The sequence below is a fragment of the Podarcis vaucheri genome, assembly GCF_965113315.1.
Source record: "Podarcis vaucheri genome assembly, chromosome: 11".
In the NCBI taxonomy this organism is placed as follows: domain Eukaryota; kingdom Metazoa; phylum Chordata; class Lepidosauria; order Squamata; family Lacertidae; genus Podarcis; species Podarcis vaucheri.
The window spans coordinates 7,886,784-7,908,343 of NC_138749.1; the positions used below are offsets into that span (position 1 = coordinate 7,886,784).

A 21,560-nucleotide genomic window follows, 5' to 3' on the forward strand; every position below is an offset into this window, starting at 1 on the left:
ATGAAAGAAAGAAAACAGTTTCTGTTATGGAATGGAAGTTAAATTCTCAGTGCTGACATTACACACAGGCTGGAAAATTCAGCTTTCGTAGGTGTAGGATCTAGATTGTTTACATGAAAAATTATAAGCTTCCTCCCCACTTGACCTTGACCAAGCTTTAAATAAAAAAAGCGGTTTTGCCAACGGGCTTTAAAAAGTCAATGGACTTTAAAAAGTCAATGGCCTTTAAAAAGAGATTCAGATACTCAGAGAAGGACTATTCCAAACCGTTTCATTTAGTCTTTTATGAATGACTTGCAGTGTTTCTGTTGGTCAAACTGTGAGCTGGTATGTATACAGAAGTGGCATCCTTTTTGCTGGCAGTTCACACTTAGTAGCTACATCAGAGGTTGCCCTCAAGGAGCCCATGGGCTCAGTGGTGTACTTGAGGTCTTCCCCTGGTGCCGACAAAGTCTCTGACGCACCACACCATTGCCTCTTGGGTCATGCAAGAGGTGGTGAGCGTGGTTACCCTGTTCTCCTTTGAAAAGTACATAGAGCTGAAGAAGGAAGTGGCAAGAGAGTAGCCCTTTCCAACTTCCTCTTTAATGTGCTTTTCAAGGCTTCTTCTAGATATGACTTTTACATAGGTCCTTAGGAAATGTGAAGTGTTTGCATGGGTGTGCTCTAGCTCATTTTCTGTTTGAGGGGGAGCAAATCTGAGGGGAAGAGGGAGAGAAATTGCCAGAGCAGGTGGTGCCAATAGGACTCGCTCAACAATCCAAATGTGCCCACAGGCCTAAAATGCCTGCCTCCCCTTGATAAACACAAAAACGCTGGATTCTGAAACACCAACTTGAAAGCTAATTTTACTGCTAGGCATCTCCCGAAATCCCCGGCCAAGTAACTGCCATTTTGAATTTTTGAAGGTTTCACAAAGTTCACATTGGAAACCTTGCCTATTGAACCTTTCAGATATTCAGGCTGCACACAGGTGTTGGTAACAAACTGCTTTACTTAACTGGGTTATATACAGCTCCATGGCAGGACCCTAAAAGAAGATCTAAGCTGAGAAGGAAGAGCATGGAGTCTGAGTCACACACAGCAGCATACCCAGGGGTTGGCCAGGTTTGTCCCTGCCAAGGACGCAGGCCTGGGAAGTACACAAAAATTGTGCCTTTCCACTTTGGCTCAGAGTGACTAGGAGCCCATCCACTAACATGCTCCTTGGACTGCTCCTCTACTGCCCTGGACAGCTGGGTGCCTTTGCGGAGAAATCTGGTTTGGAGCACAAAAGGTGTTGAAAAGCAAGCTTTTAAAGTTTCTGGCCCATGGCTTTGAAGAGTGCAAGGGAGCTTAGATATGCCTCTGCTCATACATAAAGGGACTGTGCAGTTAATTCTAACACAATGGCCATGAATCATTTCAACCAGGGCTATAGCTTTTCATTTGTATCATTAGCAGATTAATCAACTAAAAGTTGAGTTCATAAAACACTGGGTACCAATATGCTAGCATGGTCATGATCACGGTCCCCTTCCCCTATTTTTCAAGGCTATTTTAGTTCCAGTGTGTTCATGATGTACTAAACAGCAAGGAAATCCTAAAGGGAGCCATTTCTTCAAACCACATGTAGTAGCTTTGGTTTATCATGCTGCAGGCAATCTTGTGCTCCCTTCAGAATTTCGAACGTGGAAATGATATTCAGGTGCCGATTTATATGCAAATGTATTTCCATTTAATTGGTTAATTAATGAGTCACTTGGATAAAGGGGATGCAATCAATGAGAAACCTTTTCAGGAGTTAGAAGCCCAATTTCTCATCGCTCCACGGCCCAAAGTGCTGGTGTAAGAAAGAGGGTTTAACTTACCTATGGTGGGATCATGGTAGTCGGGGAACCGGTGGCTGATAAACTGCATTGTCATCGCTGGGGAAACAGAAAGAGATGGAAATGATGAGTCAATGATTAGCAGCTGTGATACACAGCTCAGAAAAACCAAAACCAAGTAGTTTGCATTTCTGAATAACTGAAAAACAGAGTGCAGCCCTATTCAGGGATGGAGTTTTTTTGAAAATCTCAATGGCAGATTTTTAAAAAAATTCCTGACTCACACCTTGACCTTGATAAGTAGTGAGTTATATTCCCTCCTCAGCTCTGCACTTCGTTAATATATTTGTTATTGTACACATTTGTTTTCCTACAGTGCATGCTCTAGTTATCTCCCACTTGGACTACTGAAATGCACTCTACGTGGGGCTGCCTTTGAAGGTGACTCGGAAACTGCAATTAATCCAGAATGCAGCAGCTAGACTGGTGACTGGAAGTGGCTGCCGAGACCATATAACACTGGTCCTGAAAGATCTTCATTGGCTCCCAGTATGTTTCCAAGCACAATTCAAAGTGTTGGTGCTGACCTTTAAAGTCCTAAACAGCCTTGATCCTGTATACCTAAAGGAGCGTCTCCACCCCCATCATCCAGCCCGGATATTGAGGTCCAGCGCCAAGGGCCTTCTGGCAGTTCCCTCGCTGCAAGAAGTGAAGTTACAGGGAACCAGGCAGAGGGCCTTCTCGGTAGTGACGCCTGCCCTGTGGAACGCCCTCCCAGCAGATGTCAAGGCAATAAACAACTATTTTATTTTTAAAAGACAACTGAAGGCGGCCCTGTTTAGGAAAGTTTTTAATGTCTGATGCTGTATTGTTTTTAATATTTGGTTGGCAGCTGCCCAGAGGGGCTGGGGAAACCCAGCAGATGGACAGGGTATAAATAATAAATTATTATTATTATAAAGTGACCAGCACACATACATATTTCATGAATATCCATAACTTGTCCAGACTGGAAATGAAAGAAAGTTGCAGACAAAATCTTCAGCCTAATGCTTCTCATTCCTGTTTTCAGTAACCTACAATACTGTATACAGTGGTGCCTCGCAAAACGAAATTAATTCATTCCGCAAGTTTTTTCGTCTTGCGGTTTTTTTTGTCTTGCGAAGCATGGTGGCGGAAAAGTTTTGGAAAAGCTTCAAAAATCACCAAAGTCTCCAAAAACCTCAAAAAAGGCTACCACACCATGTGCTATGAGTTACTCCTCAAAGTCAAGTCGCAACTGTATTAACGGTTTTAAGAAAAAGGAAACAAACTTGCAAGACGTTTCTGTCTTGTGAAGCAAGCTCATAGGGAAAATCGTCTTGTGAAGCAACTCAAAAAACCAAAAACCCTTTCGTTTTGCGAGTTTTCCGTCTTGCGAGGCATTCGTCTTGCGAGGTACCACTCTACTAGACTAGTGATGTTATGCAACCTCTGGAGCTGATTGGCTCAACTGACTGATGGGTATGATGATGTGGAATAGCCATGGATGTTCTAAATGGTCAGGAAGACAAGGGGGCCAGAATGTTTGCAGTCCAGTTTCTACCAGAAAATAGAGGCAGGGGAATAATTTCTCTAGGATTGAGAATTTACACAGATCCCAGAGTACAGGTGAGGAACCTTCTCCCCAACCCCTGCCAACCTCTATTCACTCAGGCAATCTGTTAGGGGCAAAAGGAACAAACATCACATGGCATTGGGGAAAGCACCAGTTCTGCATTTTATTAATAGTTTTGGATTGTTACTGTAACGATAATAAATTAAAAACCTTAAAAACAGACTGATGCAGAAATCTTGCCTTCAACAGATGTCACAGAGAAGAGCAAGTACAGTGGTACCTCGGGTTAAGAACTTAATTCATTCTGGAGGTCCGTTCTTAACCTGAAGCTATTCTTAACCTGAGATACCACTTTAGCTAATGGGGCCTCCCGCTGTGGCCACACAATTTCTGTTCTCATCCTGAAGCAAAGTTCTTAACCCAAGGTACTCCTTCCGGGTTAGCGGAGTCTGTAACCTGAAGCGTCTGTAACCTGAAGCGTCTGTAACCCAAGGTACCACTGTATAGTTTATTTTTCAAGGACTTTGTTTCCTGATGTTGGAATAGATGGGCCTTTGGCCTAATTCAGAAGCATTCTTCTTATGTTCTTAGATTCATTTAAGCATACTATTGACTTGTCTACCTTGGTACCTTGGTTCTCAAACAACTTGGAACCCAAACACTGCAAACCTGGAAGTGTTCCAGTTTGCGAACTTTTTACAGAAGCCGAACGTGCTCCGTTTTGAGTGCCAGGCTTCTCTTTTGAGTGTTACGCTGAGGTCTGTCTGTTTTTGCTATTTATTTTGCGTTTTTGTGGCCCTTTTTTTTGTTTGTTTTTGCGACTATGTGGAACCCACTTCAGCTACTGATTGATTGTGTGACTGCATTATATTGTTAATTGCTTGCATTTTATGGATCAATGGTCTCGTTAGATAGTAAAATCCATGTTAAATTGCTGTTTTAGGGGTTGTCTGGAACGGATTAATCCATTTTGCATTACTTTCTATGGGAAAGCGCCCCGTGGTTTTGGAATGCTTTGGTTTTGGAACCGACTTCCGGAACGGATTAAGTTTGAGACCCAAGGTACCACTGTATTAGTTAATTTCACCATTTTTTCCAAATGCACAGAAATTCCAATCACCCCTGCAGCTGGTGTGGTACAGTCCATTCTATCACTGTGAAGAACCTACAATTCATTCATCCCTCTGCAGGCCTCAGATGCCAACAGGGCAAGACTATGAATATACAAGACTGTCGCTGCCTACTCACATCATTCAAAATGCATCTCATCTGTCTTCTTAGCTTTATTGCTGTCCCTTGTAGCACAACCCGCCCCCTTGCAATCAATAAAAATCCAGGTAGCATGGAGTGCTCACAAAGCGCACGTCGTTCAGCCTTTTGGTAGCCATCATTTATTATATATATGCACACGGTTATTGCGCCAAGTCTTTCTGATAGGAAATCAATGGCCAGGAGAAGAATCATCGCAAACTGCAGAGAAGTCCATCAGAAAGTTAAGGCATGAACTCCCACCTGGCTGCCCACGAGCACATTTGATACATTTTCTAAAAGTGAAGGGAACGCAACAGGGATTTCAACCCCAGAGCATCCCCAAAGTCGGTAGCTGTGATTGTTTAGAAGATCACAAAGCTCTGGTGTCTAGGAGGCAAAAGCAGTGAGGATCCCAAAGCATTTTGTGCATTTCATTTTTTTAAAAAAAACAGCATTGGCTTGAGCAGTTTATTTATTCCATTTTATTTTAATGTTTCCAGGCTGCCTTTCTGGGCAAAGCCCTCCCGATATGGCTTGCAGAGCAGGGAGAGCAAGCAAAAAGCAGATACAATATTCAGTAAAATACAATTCAATGAAAGACCATCATTTTAAATAGCAGTTAAAAAACATATATCCCACAATCCGGCTCAATGTTCATTTTTTAAAAAATAAAAATAAAAAATCCAATGAAACCATCAGGAATTACGTGATTTAAAACCAGTAATGATATAGCCATTTAATAATCAGAAATTGATTATTATTAACAGCTGAAAGTAACTCAAAACTATTGATTTTTTGAGGGATGTTTAAAAGCTGTGAGGATTCTAACAGCTAAGAAGGCAGCTGTCTGAGGAATAACTGTCCTCTCCTCCTGGCCTAGATATTGTCACAGGATCTAATCTGGGTGTGGGAAGGAGAAGAGTTGGTGTTCTTTCTCAAGGGATAACAACCAAAACCATCACTGGCCACTGGATGTTTATGTAAGCCCTTCTGAGAGGCTAAAAGGTGACGAGTGCAATGAATAAATAAATCCCTGAACTGTACAAGGGGCAACTGTGGGACCACCATTGAGAAGACCTGTCCCTCTGGCAGAATCCGAGACCAGGGGGAAGAGTCAGTGGAAGAAGATTGGAGAAAATTTAAAATTTATTTGCAGAAACACTGTAAAATCTATGAATGTTAAAGACATTGAAACGATTTCTGGGGCTTTAGCAACAAAGTAAAATGTAAGATTGAAATAATAATAGACAAATTGTTAGAATATGAAATTGCTGAATAAATTTCTAAAAAGGGATACAAGAACGGGAAACATGAGGAAGTCGGGAAAATAAGTTAATTGAAGATGAAAATTAAGAAAGAGGGAATTTTTGTTCTTTTATCTTTTATCTTTTTTCCTTTTTTTCTTTTTTCTTCTTTCGCTGTGTTTAATGTTTGTATTTTTGTATTGTATTTTGTGACTTTGTATTTTTCTTGTTTTTGTATTTTTCTTGAAATTTCTTTTATTGTTAAAACTTAATAAAATATTTATAAAAAAGAGAAGACCTGTACCTTATGTTCCCCAATCAGCATTAATTTGCACAAAAAAGCATTCTTCCTTTCTTCTTTTTTAATATAAAGAAATATAAGAAAAATTGCAACCATCTAAATGACATAAAAACAAAAGTTGATCCATTCTTACTACAACATGGATTACATCAAAACTAGATCTTCCTCTTTTTGATATGCTCTAATTAAATATAACTTTCTGCAAAATTGCATGTTTTGATATGATGCACTAGAATGTTTTCAAAAATGCAACCAATCTACTGTGAATTCATCCCATCTTTGATTTCTTTCTTCCATTCTAATCAAATGTGTTAATCCCCCCCCATTAAATCTGATACAAAGGATCCAAATAACCCTATTAAGAATATTTCTTCAAGGGGTGGAGGGTTGCTTTGCCCAAAAAGAGCGCATTCACTCTTATCTATATTCCAAATCTAGAACACTGTACACCATTCTGGAAATCCATTTGCATGTCTCTATGGACATATGCATCCTATCCCTGAATAAAAAATACTATGGACATAATGATCTGGGTCTCCACACCCTTTATGTGGGCTTCCCAAAGGCAACTTGAAGACTATTCCTGAAAATAGGATGGTGGATTAGACTGATGCTTAGATTCTGATTGTTGCAGGTAATTCCTTAACATAATTCCTTAACAGGTAAACATACATGGCTGGACATTCACATTTGCAGCATAATATTTTGCAACTTCGTGGCAACTGAAATTCCTTGCACAATGTGACATGAAATTGCTACAGGAACAAATTGAGAATTGTGCTTCTGTAATTGGCAACAGCATCTTAAAAAGCGGCATCTTAAAAATCTGAGACATCACCTTGCCTACAAAGGTCCGTATTGTTAAAGCTATGGTTTTCCCAGTAGTGATATATGGAAGTGAGAGCTGGACCATAAAGAAGGCTGATCGCCGAAGAATTGATGCTTTTGAATTATGGTGCTGGAGGAGACTCTTGAGAGTCCCATGGACCACAAGAAGATCAAGCCTATACATTCTGAAGGAAATCAGCCCTGAGTGCTCACTGGAAGGACAGATCCTGAAGCTGAGGCTCCAATACTTTGGCCACCTCATGAGAAGAGAAGACTCCCAGGAAAAGACCCTGATGTTGGGAAAGATTGAGGGCACAAGGAGAAGGGGACGACAGAGGACGAGATGGTTGGACAGTGTTCTAGAAGCTACCAGCATGAGTTTGACCAAACTGCGGGAGGAAGGGGAAGACAGGAGTGCCTGGCGTGCTCTGGTCCAAGGGGTCACGAAGAGTCGGACACAACTAAACGACTAAACAACAACAACAAATTGGCGACAATCAAGAATTGGGGGGATTTAACCTAGCACATGTTTCACTGCTGAGTTATTCCCCATCCACTCTGCAATACAACAGGAGGAAAGATTGTTCACAAATGCATGGGACTGAAAAAAATGCTGAAGTTTCTTCTTCTTCTTCTTCTTCTTCTTCTTCTTCTTCTTCTTCTTCTTCTTCTTCTTCTTTTACTGTGCCCATACTGAATGCTTCTTCTCATTTGCATGGAAGACTTGTGGTGTTCTTGTTGCAGAATCTGAAGAGAGGAAGCTAAATGTTTCAGATATTTGAGACAATTGGCAAATCACTGGCAGCACAAGGGTTAAAGAAGTCACCCAACCGTCTAAAACAGTTATCTATTTTTATTGAGCAGCTTGAAATTAAATCATGCCTTCGAAACAGAGAGGTCTTCAAAACCTTATCAAATATTCATTAAATATCTATATGATGACTTGCAATTCAAGATTTTAGGAAATAATGACAACAATTCAAATGGAATATTCTTTTTTTCTCCCTTTGGTACAATAAACATACCATTTATTACAGTCGTTCTCCTCTGCATCTTTATGTATTTATTTCAATTCCAGACTTACCCATGTATTTCATTTACTCATTCTCATTTAAAAGCCTCATTTTAATACAGCAGCCTCTTCTGCTGCATATATAATTCAGAGATAAGTGTCCCTAATTTATACATAGGTGCAGTTTTGCACAGGATTTTAATATTCTGATGAAACCAAAAGGCATGTCATCAGCAACAGATTTGTCTATTACTATACTATCCAACTGTAGACAGAGATCAATGCCATGCCCTCCTACCAGACAGACATTTTCTCTCTTTATTTTGTTTTTGCTTAACAGTACAAGAAGAACATAAAGACAGCCTTAACCTGATCTGAGCAAAAGCCCATCTAAATTCACTCTAACAGAAAACTCATAATCTGATGGGGTAATCCAACCACTGGGCTGACCTGGCCTCTCATCAGCTACTGCTGACGGAGCGATGTGAGAGTCACTCGATCAATGTTGGCTTCCATTTTCTTCCCATCAAACCTGTGGACAGGGGACACAGTGGTGGGCTATTCACAGGCAAAGACTAGAATCATAGAATCATAGAGTTGGAAGAGACCACAAGGGCCATCGAGTCCAACCCCCTGCCAAGCAGGAAACACCATCAAAGCACTCCTGACATATGGTTGTCAAGCCTCTGCTTAAAGACCTCCAAAGTAGGAGACTCCACCACACTCCTTGGCAGCAAATTCCACTGTCGAACAGCTCTTACTGTCAGGAAGTTCTTCCTAATGTTTAGGTGGAATCTTCTTTCTTGTAGCTTGGATCCATTGCTCCGTGTCCGCTTCTCTGGAGCAGCAGAAAACAACCTTTCTCCCTCCTCTATGTGACATCCTTTTATATATTTGAACATGGCTTTCATATCACCCCTTAACCTCCTCTTTTCCAGGCTAAACATGCCCAGCTCCCTTAGCCGTTCCTCATAAGGCATCGTTTCCAGGCCTTCCACTGGTGTCCAAACTTTTTTCAAAGAGGGCCAGATTTGATGAAGTGAAGGGCCTTGAGGGCCAACCAAAGGGCCAACCCCAGTTGTTAATCATTTTTTAAAACTGAAGTCATTGAGCTTTTTTTAGGGTTGAAGTTGCTGATTTTACCCCAGGAAAAAAACTGCCACAGGGGCCACATTGAATCAAACGTCAGGCTGGATTAGGCCCCCGAAACGGACTTTGGACATGTCTGGCCTAGAAGAAAGTCCTGAAGTGGTACAAACCAGTCACTCTGCCATTGCAAGATGGCAGCAAGTCCATTCAAGGCCCAGTTGCTACACCAGTCTGGAGCTTGCAAAACTTCCCACCCAGACAACATCCTAGCACCACCACCTGGCATCACTGTAGAAAGCTGGGAGGTTGGGGACACAGATTATAGTCTAAGGCCTAGGTGCATCCCAAATACAGTGGTGCCTCGCAAGACGAAAAGAATCCGTTCTGTGATTCTCTTCGTCTAGTGGTTTTTTCGTCTTGCGAAGCAAGCCCATTGAAGGATTAGCGGATTAGCGCTATCAGCGTCTTATCTGCTGATCGGATCAGCTGATAAGCAGCTTAGCGGCTTAGAAAAAGGGGGGGAGGGGAAAAAAACCAGCAGGAACTCGCAAGACATTGTCGTCTTGCGAAGCAAGCCTATAGGAAATTCATTTTGCGAAGCACCTCCAAAACGGAAAACTCTTTCGTCTAGCGAGTTTTCCGTCTTGTGAGGCATTTGTCTTGTGGAGCACCACTGTAGTGACATATCCCCCAACCTTTTAAGAGGGCAAATTGGAACAACCCACCCTCCCACTGACCCCATCGCTCGCTTGGCTGCTCACCTCTCCCTCTCCCCTCCCACCTTTGTCTGCTGGCATCTGATGGCCTCCTCCTCCTCCATTGCCTCAGGAGATGCTCCACCAGCAAAGAACAGTCTAGGGGAAGTTACAGATTTCTCCTCCTCTGCCAATGCTGCAATCATACTTCCGGAAGCCAGCTCCTGGAAGCCCCGTGACAGAAGGAGGAAGAGTGGCAAGGTCAAGGTAATTCTCCCCAGGGGCAGAGGAAGGGGGGCACGGTGGGTGCGGGCCACCCTGGGTGTCACCACTGAGGGGGGTGACAAAATGCTGGCCCCAGCCCCCAGCTGTAGGGTGGCTGAGTGGGAGGAGGCAGGCAGACTCAAGAGGCCCTGTGGTGCACCCTGCCCCTATGGGTGGCTCGCCCCGCCCCTGGGCGCACCACCCCAAACACCTGAGCAGCTTCTTCTGCCACTGACACCCCCCCCCATTTTTTGGTCCTGCACTCTGGTGTGAGCCAATAATAATAATAATAATAAATTTTATTTATATCCCGCCCTCCCCAGCCAAAGCCGGGCTCAGGGCGGCTAACAACAATAAAACAATACAAAAGTACAACATAAACAACATTCTAAAATCATTCATTATAAAAATTAATTAATTTGTGCGCTGCAGCACAGAACCCCAAATGCCCATCTTTGGGTCCCACATTCTGGCCAGAGCAAAGGAGCCAAAATGGGATATCCTAGACAGGAATCAGAAGCTGGGATGGCCTGTCAATATGAGATGTCCCACTTAAAACAGTACACTTGGAGGGGATGTAGTGATGCAAGTACAACACTAATAATAATAATAATAATAATAATAATAATAATAATAATAATAATAATTTTTATTTATACCCTGCCCTCCCCAGCCAGAGCCAGGCTCAGGGTGGCTAACACCAGTAAAATTACAGTAAAAACATAATAGGGGGAAAAAACAAAACAATAATTTAAAATACAGGTTAAAATGCAATTTAAAATGCAGCCTCATTTCAAAAATAGCCCATAGATCAAAACCATAAGGGAAGGGAAACATAAGGGTCAGACTGAGTCCAAACCAAAGGCCAGGCAGAACAGCTCTGTCTTGCAGGCCCTGTGGAAAGATGTCAAGTCCCACAGGGCCCTAGTCTCTTGTGACAGAGCGTTCCACCAAGTCGGGGCCAGTACTGAAAAGGCCCTGGCCCTAGCTGAGACCAATCTAACCACCTTGTGACCTGGAACCTCCAAAATGTTGTCATTTGTGGACCTTAAGGTCCTCTGCAGGGCATACCAGGAGAGGTGGTCTGATAGGTATGTGGGTCTAGGCCGCATTGTCTCTCATTCAAGGGGAACACCACCAAACCAAACTTGCCCACACTCCCTGCCACCCAGGTGGGAGTCATAGGTGTGTTGCCCAAACAGAACTGGCACTATTATGAGCCTTGGTGAGGCAGCTGCTTCAGTGACAGAGGTGGGAAAGAAGGCAGATTTTTCTCATTTTCTGTGGTGAAACTGGAGGTTTATTTGATGCTGGTTTTATATGCTTTCGTTCTAATAAACTGAGCACAGGAACACCGTTAGGATTGCTGATTAAGCTGCCTTTCTCACTGCTAGAAGTTAGCGCTTCCTGTTTTATTTTTATACAGTAGTGTCAGGGGACTGCCATCGGAACAGGGAAGGGAGGCAGAGGGGCAGTTGGGATACAGGAAACCTCTGAAATGTGCCGGACGCCATCATAATTCCACAGGAAAAGCCACACCTCCTGGGTAAAGGAGGGGAAAGGGCTAGAGGATGCTGCTGAGGGCCTCAGCACCGCTCCTGGCCAAGCCAGCCAGGAAGGAAGCACGCCTCTTCAAGAGCCAGTGTGGTGTAGTGGTTAAGAGCAATAGACTTGTAATCTGGGGAACCAGGTTCACGTCTCCGCTCCTCCACATGCAGTCGCTGGGTGACCTTGGGCCAGTCACACTTTTTTGAAGTCTGTCAGCCCCACTCACCTCACAGAGTATTTGTTGTGGGGGAGGAAGGGAAAGGAGAATGTTAGCCACTTTGAGACTCCTTCGGGTAGTGATAAAGAGAGATATCAAATCCAAACTCTTCTTCTTCTGCCCACCTTGCGCAGAGGTGTAAAAAGCAAAGAAGGAAGGAAAAGGCTGGGGGGTGACTAAGCTCTTATGTTGAGGGAGGATGCGGAAAGGACCACTCCCGGATTCTGCTAGCGATTGAGGCAGACATGAGTTTTTGTGGTTCTACACTGTAAATAGTTTCACACCGAAATAAAACCTGTAAAAGACAGGTCAGAGTCCTGACTGGTTACTCACGAGCAACCACTACTACCATCTGACAAGTAGGCTAATTTCTTCACACTCGTGCATCCCTGTCTATCCTCCATTCAGGCAAGAAGAAGAAGAAGAGTTTGGATTTGATATCCCGCCTTTCACTCCCTTTAAGGAGTCTCAAAGCGGCTAACATTCTCCTTTCCCTTCCTCCCCCACAACAAACACTCTGTGAGGTGCATGGGGCTGAGAGACTTCAAAGAAGTATGACTGGCCCAAGGTCACCCAGCAGCTGCATGTGGAGGAGCGGAGACACGAACCCGGTTCACCAGATTACGAGACTACCGCTCTTAACCACTACACCACACAAGCGAGAAGCATTAGGCACTCAAAGACGCATTTAAGTCAAAAACACTCATGGAGGATGCAAAACAGACAGGTCTGAAAGGCTTCATCTGGTCCCAGGGACTTATATTCCCTATCCATCAAGTACCCTTAACAAACTACAGATCCCAGTATTCTGAGGGAAGACTCCATTTGCTGGCTCACCTCAGGCAGCAAAATGTATTGAGCAAGCCCTCTTCCCCACATTGTGTATCCAGACTGACGGGGGGGGGGGAGACTTCTTTAAACAGTTATCCTTGCAGAGCTGCTATGAATTTATAATGAGGCCCCTTAACATTTATATTTGCCTCCACCGCAGGTGCAATCATTTATTAACACGGCAATAAATGTTTAATCTTGTTCATCTGTAACCTTTTCGATCAGACGGTTAACCCTCCCCGCTCCAAGAAATGATCCGGCGGGGGGGGGGGAGGAAGGCTGCAAATCATGTCACGTTAAGTCTAAATTGAAATTTTGAAATTAAAAAATGCTCCGCCAGCCTGGCCATTCCACATACATACAAAGAGGGTGGAGTTTGGTTGCGCATCTCATGAATGGGTGTCACCTGGGAGACCTGGAGGATATTTTGAGCAACCAAGAAAAGAAGGACTTCTTCACACGAGGCAGAATTAACAGATTCCAGGAGTGAAAGATGGGTGCCAGGGAAGATCAACTGAGAGACTGCTGAGGTTGGTTTTCCATCACCTCCTCAAACAACTGCCCATTTTGTAGACTCTCAGGAAAGCATCAATGAAGGACCACTGCCCCATGGGCCAAAATAGGTCCATCACAATTGCTAGTGGGATAATAAAGACACAAAACAGTCTCAATCACCTTGCATCTGCAAACTGTTTTTTCTCCGCAGAAGAGCCAGGCTGCAATAATTTCCATTTAGGACAAGGACAACAATGGAAGAAAATGGGTTACTTGCATTTCAAGAGTCTAGGGGTACTGAGGGCAATGCCAACAGAGCTACTGAGCAGAAGCTGTGGCTCATAACTTAAAAGACTCATAAACCATCCGCTTGTTCCTTCTTGCAAAAGAGAGAACCAAGATTAATCTTGGCCTGGACCTCTGGATTCTGAAAAGTGGGGAAAGATTGCTGCTGTGGTGACTAGGGCTTGTAGAAGCTCTGCCACAATGCCCCTTAGTGTGAAGAAAGAATGAAGTTGCACAAGTCCAGTGGCTCTGAGTCAAGGGTGTACATGGATAAGACCAAGTATAAGGATGAGAATGATGGTTGTGGAATCTAGATTCAGGTAGGTAGCCGTGTTGGTCTGATGCAGTAGAAATATATAAGATAATAATAAAAAAATGTCCAGTAGCACCTTAGAGACCAACTAAGTTTGTTCTTGGTATGAGGTTTCGTGTGCATGCACACTTCTTCAGATACATTGAAACAGAAGTAACCAGACCTTTATATATAGTGAGAGGGTGAGGAGGGGTATTACTTAGAAGGGTGGTCAGAATGGGTGATTGGCTAATAATAATAATAATGATCATGATAACGATAACGATAACGATAACGATAATGATAATGATAATTTTTTATTTGTACCCCACCCATCTGGCTGGGTTTCCCCAACCACTCTGGGCGGCTTCCAACAAAGATTTAAAATACATTAAAATGTCATACATTAAAAACTTCCCTAAACAGGTGTGGTAAACCTCTTGATGACTGTTAACGACTGCAATTGGTCTTACAGGGAAAAGCAATGGATGAGATGGCCAAAAATAGCTTTATCATGTATAATGAGATAAGAATCCAATGTCTCTACTGTGGACGCTCGGTTTGCGAACGTGATCCATGTGGGATGCATGTTCACAACCTGCAGCGTTCCCAACCCGCATCTGCGCACACGCGGGTTGCAATTTGACACTTCTGCACATGTGCAAAGCACAATTTAGTGCTTCTGCGCATGCACGACCCGAAACCCAGAAGTAACCCATTCCCATACTTCTGGGTTTCGGTGGTCCCTAACCCAAAAATACGCAACCTGAAGCGGCTGTAATCCAAGGTATGACTGTATTCAGACCAGGTATCTCCATGGTTTTTAGTTTGGTAATACGTTGTAATTCAGCATTGTGGAATCTATAATCCAATGCAACAGTTGTGCTACTGGAAGCTTGTTGAGCCACCAGTTGTGCAACCAATATAGCAATTTGTTGCACAATCAGCCACGGGAACCTTGCTGGCTTCCTGCATCTTTTCTTGCTTAAGCCATTTCACTAGCACAGCTGGTACACTAGAAAGAGATTTCAAATTAGTCCTACATTGAATCCCTCCCCTAATGCTTTAATATCAGTTGATTTAATTTCACACTTTCTTTTCCAGTGTAATCACTGTATCCCATTTTCCTCCTTGCACAGACTTCTATTGTCCCTTCCTCAAGACTCATTTATGTATAAAGTGCTTTTGATTTTTCCCTTTGATATTATTTGTAGATCATGCTTGCATCTCTCATGAACTGAAATGCTTTCACCAGTCTTCTGCTGATATATATATTATAAATATATGTGGTTCATTTCCCCCCCAAACTGATTTCGGCCTCTGGTTGTACCAGTCGCAACCTCTCTCCCCCTCTGGGGCAAATTGAAAAGGTCCATTTCAGATGGTTGCTGAGAAACTGCAGTTAGGCAGCAGGGCGGTGGAACCTTATTGTCCACTTCACCTACTGATCTCTGAGAGGTACCATTATGTTCTTAAAGGCCATCGCTGATCAAAATGACCTTGTTTTATTTCTCCGGAGACAAGCCCATGACAACAGCAATATGGTGACCTCTAACACCATAAAGCACTTTTAGATCAATATAGATTAAATGCTATTTTCTACAAGATTCCCCCCTCCCTCCCTGTTCTGACCTGCAAAGAGGTCTCATTTAGACATCACAAGCCCGTGGAATCCTGCTTAGCTGATGAAATTCAATGAAATGAGTAGCAATTACCCCATAAAAGTGGCTCAGTGGGAGCAAATTATTAAACTCTTTTCTCTGTTGGCAAAGAATTGGTTAGATATTTATCCATGCCACGGCCTCTCAGTTTGACAAAACCCCCTCTGGCAGTAGTAAAGGAGAACGGCCAAAAACAAATGAAGAGCGAGATAAGGAATAGAAACAAATCCCAGCTTCAGCCGCCAAACTTCAGTCAATGTATTTCAGGCTCAGAACGGATTATATACATCAAATATCCACTTGAAAACCAGACTGAAGGGCAGGTGCATTCACAAATGCACGGAGAGCTGGTTCCAATGGTTTTGAGATGGCTTGAGGTGGCTGTTGTGTTTAGCTTCTCTTTGTGAGCCTCCTATCTGGACATCTGGTTGATCACTGCAAGAAGAGAATGCTGGACTCGATGGGCCTTTGGTTCTTCTTAAAGTTCCTAAGGTAAATCTGTGGCAGAAATGGGGTCCACATTGAAAGCACGTCACTAGTTCCCAATGCCATTTGAAGTCAATGTGGTGTAGTGGTTAAGAGCGGTAGACTCGTAATCTGGTCAACCGGGTTTGCGTCCCCGCTCCTCCACATGCAGCTGCTGGGTGACCTTGGGCTAGTCACACTTCTTTGAAGTCTCTTAGCCCTACTCACCTCACAGAGTGTTTGTTATCAGTGAGGAAGGAAAAGGAGAATGTTAGCCGCTTTGAGACACCTTCCGGTAGTGATAAAGCATGTTATCAAATCCAAACTTTTCTTCTTGTTGTTGTTGCATGAACGGAGGTTGATCAAGAGGGTATTCACCAACTCAGGTCTATAGTCTATCCCCATCTGGCACAGTCTGATTGGCAATGACACCCCACCCCCAAAGGTATGGAAAAGAGATCTTCCTCTGCCTCTTTTCCAATCACCTCAGCAGAGATACCAAGGGTTCTTGGCCATGCCAGCCATAAGAACATCAGAAGAACTCTGATGGATCTAGCCCAGCTTGCTGATGCCGTAGTGAGTAACCAGATGCTGTGTCACGGTCTGGTCTACGGGCGATCAAAGTCCCAGCCGAGGACATCCAGACCAGGGTCAAGATGGCGGGGTGGGAGCAGGAATGAGAGTCCAGAAGCCAGGGGTATGAGGGTCAGGAAGCAGTGAGTAACGAAGTCAAGGGTCAGAGGGTCAAGAAACAAGGAGCCATGAACCCGAGGTCTAAGGATCAGGAAGCAAGAAGCCAAACGCAGCAAGGCAGGAAATGTGTTGCTGTGGCAAAGAGCTGAAGGGAAATGCTGACCTTATATCCTTTCCTGGCTCTTGCCACCAGGTGCAGTGAGTTACCAAGTGGCCTCACCTGTGCGGCCACGCCTTGCCTCTCCAGAACAAACTTAGGAAGGCCCCAGTCCTGCTAAGCCCTACTGGTCACAGGGCCTGGCCCCTGCAAGCACTCCTTGCATGCTGGTGGGAAATCTCATGCAGGACCCGAATATAAGAGCACTCTCTCCTTCTGTGGCTTACAGCAACTAGTATTCAGAAGCATTTCTGCTTTTGACCATGGAGGTAGAGCATGGCCATCATGTCAAGTAGTCATTATTATCCTTCTCCTCCAGGAATTTGTCCTCTCCACATCCTCCACCACTGCTGCCGCTACACTTCACAGAAGAAGAAGAGGAGTTTGGATTTGATATCTTGCCTTTCACTCCCTTTAAGGAGTCTCAAAGCAGCTAACATTCTCCTTTCCCTTCCTCCTCCACAACAAACACTCTGTGAGGTGAGTGGGGCTGAGAGACTTCAAAGAAGTGTGACTAGCCCAAGATCACCCAGCAGCTGCATGTGGAGGAGCGGAGACGCGGACCCGGTTCCCCAGATTACGAGAATACCGCTCTTAACCACTACACCACACAGCGCTATTCTGCTAAACTGCTATGGTGCTGATGCAGAGAGGAAATCGGATGCCAAGAATTTACCTAAATGAGAGGCCCTGAGGGCTGAAAAGCAATATCCAAATGCTTTACATTTTTAAATAATGTAAAGGCCACAAGTTGAAGGCTCCGAGGGTCTTCATCTGGGGACCATGGCAGTAACTGGTTTTGTCCACAATGCATCTGTGTAGCTTTTTCAGAGCATCGGGTGCATCTGACTTGCACTGAGCACCACATTTGGCCTGGCGGTGGTATTGCATCTACCACCACTGCAGGGATCAGGTGACAAAAGGGGCCAATAGGATTCCACCTGGCCTTGTAAATGTTTCTTAGAATTTTGCTCTCAGTACAATCTGTTCAGGCACATTCTAAGCTCAGGCTTCCCTCTCCTTTGCTCAACCTTTGCTCCTTTGCTCATATTTTCTCCAGACAACCAGCTTGAGCAGTGAGAAATTGTGAGTGTGATCATCTTTAAAAAGATTTTTTTAAAAAAAAAAATCAGTTCATTCTAGGTTTTAAAAAGAAACCTCTAATTTTCTAAATGCTGACATGATTCCATATAATAAGATCTCAATATTCTCTGAATAGATGTATTACTGTTTGGGAGAAATGGTAAATAAAGTCTTTTCAGATAACGCAAGCCATTCCGTAGTCTCCCAAGCTTTCTCCCACATAAAATTACACCCTTGACTTCAAGCAGTGATGAAACAGCTGTGACAGGAGTTGACAAACTCTGCAAATGGAGCAGAGTTGCTTCTCTGTGAGGCTGAACCACAACATGCACTCTGTGGGGTTGGAGTGCATGGGAAGGCATAGAAAAACCAGAGCGTATTGGTCTGGTAAAGAAATCATAGGTAAAGGTAAAGGGACCCCTGACCATTAGGACCAGTCATGGCCGACTCTGGGGTTGCAGCGCTCATCTCGCTTTACTGGTCGAGGGAGCCGGCGTACAGCTTCCAGGTCATGTGGCCAGAATGACTAAGCCGCTTCTGGCGAACCAGAGCAGTGCACGGAAACACCGTTTACCTTACCGCTGGAGCAGTACCTATTTATTTACTTGCACTTTGACGTGCTTTTGAACTGCTAGGTTGGCAGGAGCAGGGACTGAGCAATGGGCGCTCACCCCATCACGGGGATTCGAACTGCCAACCTTCTGATCAGCAATTCCTAGGCTCTGTGGTATAACCCACAGTGCCACCCCGCGTCCCTAAAGAAATCATACCTCTGCTTAAAACTGCTCCTCTGACCTATTGCAACATCTGTCAAAACTGAACAAACGGGAAAGCAATAGAAGGTCTGCAGGATCAAATGAACAAGTTTGGGCTACCAGAAGACCAGAATCTTGATAGAAGTATGTGCTTAGCTGTGATTCCTGTCTTGCAGGGGGTTGAACGAGATAACAAGTTGGGTCCCTTCCAACTCTACAAGACTATGGGATTAAGGACAACATTTAAGCCTTTTGCTCCTTAAGATCTGCAGAGTAGGCAATGACGGTGGGGAGAGAGGTGTTTCTGGAACTGAATTCTGATTGTGATCATTCTGGGAGATGAAGTTTCTCAAGGGTGCTGAGACTTGTGTTCAGGGGTGTACCTAGGGGTTGGCCAGGTTGACCTCTGCCAAGGGAGCAGTCCCAGCAGGGTGCAAAAACCATGCCTCTCTACTCTGACTTGGAGTGACTAGGAGCCCACCGGCCTGCACACTCCATGGACCACTCCTCCACAGCTCTGGGTGGCCAGGCCCTGGGAGTGCCTTGACGGAAGAATTTGATCACTGGCGTGGGCCATCACAGTAGCCATGCAGGGCTCCCTTCCCAGTCGGCTAAGGATGCTATTAGAAGTGCGAGCAGAACATCCAGTGGGACTTGGAGTGGGGAGGAAACAGAGGTGGGGCAGCAAGAGTTGCAGGAAGAAGAAAATGGGAGCAGCGGCGCAGCATGGGTTGTCAGCACCCAGGGCAAGGCAAGTAATTTGCGCCCCCTAACCCCTAACCTGCCGCGTCAGGTGATCTGAGGCGAGTTGCCGCTGGCGCTGCTGCCCAAACGACGCTGCTTGCCCGGAGGAGGAGGGCAGAGAGGCGAGGAAAATGCAACATGGCCCAGCAGCTGCAGCGGCAGTGGCAGCGGCGGTGGGGCTGTGAGGAGGGGCTGGCTGGCACGCCCTCCGCAGCCCTGACGCGCGGGGACCGCGGCGAGTGCTGAGAGCCGCTGCCAGCTCGTCGGTTCCGCGAGACATGGGGCTCTGCTACAGCCTGCGCCCGAGGCTCTTTGGCGACTCCAGAGGCGGCGAGCGCACCCCCCCAGATGTTGCGCCCAGTGCGGCCGGCCCCCCTTGCACCCCCCACGCTACGCCACTGAATGGGAGGGAGGAAGGGAGAAGGGAAAGCAGTGAATGGAGGCAATGAGAGAGGGAGGCAGGAAGACGGGCAGGCAGAGGGACCAATGGAGAAGGAGGAGGAAGAGGTGGAGCAGAGCAGACACGACCCTGATGATCACAGAGGGAGTCACTGGAGGAGCACAAAAGGCAACACGCTTTTTGATTTTCTGGACCGTGGCCTCTCCCAGCTTTGGAGGTTCCGATACAGCCCCTTGTCAAGGGTGCCAAAGTATGCCTCTGCTTGTATTTCTCTCCCAGATCTACACTTCCCAGTGGGGATAAAAAATCAATGCCTCTTCCAAGGGAACTCTGAGAATCGTAACGCTCTCTGAGGGGAATTAGTGTCTCCTAACAACTCTCAGCACCCTTAACAAACCACACGTCCCAGAATTCTTTGGGGAAGCCATGGTTGTTCAAAACTGTATCACCGTGCTTTAAATGTATGGCGTGGATTTGGCTCCACTGTGGTTATTATGGTTGGATTGTTGGACTGGGGTGACCCAGGTTCAAATCCTCATTCCACCTTGGAGCTCACTGGATATTCTTGAAACAATCATGATCCCTCAGCCTAACATACCAAAATGCCACCCCACTTACCACCACTGGTACTATGAGGTCCCTGGTAGTGGCAGCAAGGAGTTAAAATATCCTTCCTTTTCCTATGATGTGGCTGGTGAGCTTCACTTTGATCTTTTGATAATAACAACAGGAAAACTGTGTGCTTGTTTTATCCAAGCATTCAGGGACAGGGGGGGGGGACTCTATTAACAGCGCCTATTGGTGAAAAGGTTTGTATTGGGGCATTCAAGCAATGAGACTAGGGGCATTATAAATACAGAAGAGTGTCCCTACTTTCCACTGTGAAATGTTGGAAACTATGCATTAGCTACTGGGTTTTTTTTTAATCCTTATAAAGAGCTCCTCTTATATTTATGGTTCAGATAAAATAAAATAGCTACTTATCCCTTTATCCTCTCCATTCTGCTCCCAACAAAAGGGTGCTCACATTGCCTTGCAGATGTGTGCGCTCTGTTTGGATGAAATATTGACAAAAGAAACAATGGTTGAATGTATTCTAGGGTGAGAGGGAGTGCTTCAAGCACCATGGAGGTGATTCATTGTAGCTTTTATGCGTGGCTGAAAAGGTCAGAAATCTACAAATGCTGAAATAAAAAAAAAAGGCGAGTGGAGGTTTTTTGGTCTTTTATTTTCCCCTCTGATGGAATCGACACATTATTCAATTTTGTACCCTTTATATGCATCAAAATATAAATTAAATGTGCATGATCCATCCAATGCTAAGTACTTTACAGTCCTCCTTTCCATGAGAAAGTCCTAAGCATGCAATTATCTCTCCCAGTGTAAATCAATTGAGAAACAGCTGTGCCCCTCCCAATTTTGCATGCATTCTACAGAGGGAGTACAATTGTCATTTTCTACCATAATATCTAGTTCCATCCACAAACACCAAATAAAAGGGAGAGGTTTCCTGTGTAAGAAGCTTGTCTGTTTTCAGTCTTCCTATTTCCACAGTTCCACTCTTGACAAAGAAAGTGATTTGTTCTTCTAACTCCAAATTTATCATCTAATGCATTCAGGTCCTTAGTCCTAGATATGCCTCATGTTTAATTTTCCAAATCATAGATCCCTCTGGAAGTATCTTTGCAACTCATGGCAGCTCATGAGGTGATGTGTTAGATTCTCAAATGCTTCCCCGCCCCATGCATTTATGGATAAAATGCTGAAGGCAAGACTCCCTAGGCCAAAAACAGAACTGAAGGGACCACATGTTATCCACCCACTACCCATTTTGGTGTGAAAGGA

At 44.6% G+C, this 21,560-nt stretch overlaps 1 protein-coding gene across 2 annotated transcripts in view; it reads right to left on the reverse strand.

Annotated features, from left to right (window-relative positions):
• The window catches only part of RIT2 (Ras like without CAAX 2), a 263,520-nt gene that overhangs the window by 191,838 nt on the left and 50,122 nt on the right, over window positions 1-21,560 (reverse strand). For both annotated transcript variants that reach the window (XM_082242260.1, XM_082242259.1), the window contains exon 2: window positions 1,851-1,907. In XM_082242260.1, coding sequence (XP_082098386.1) covers window positions 1,851-1,907 — 57 coding nt within the window. The remainder of the gene's footprint in view (window positions 1-1,850; window positions 1,908-21,560) is intronic.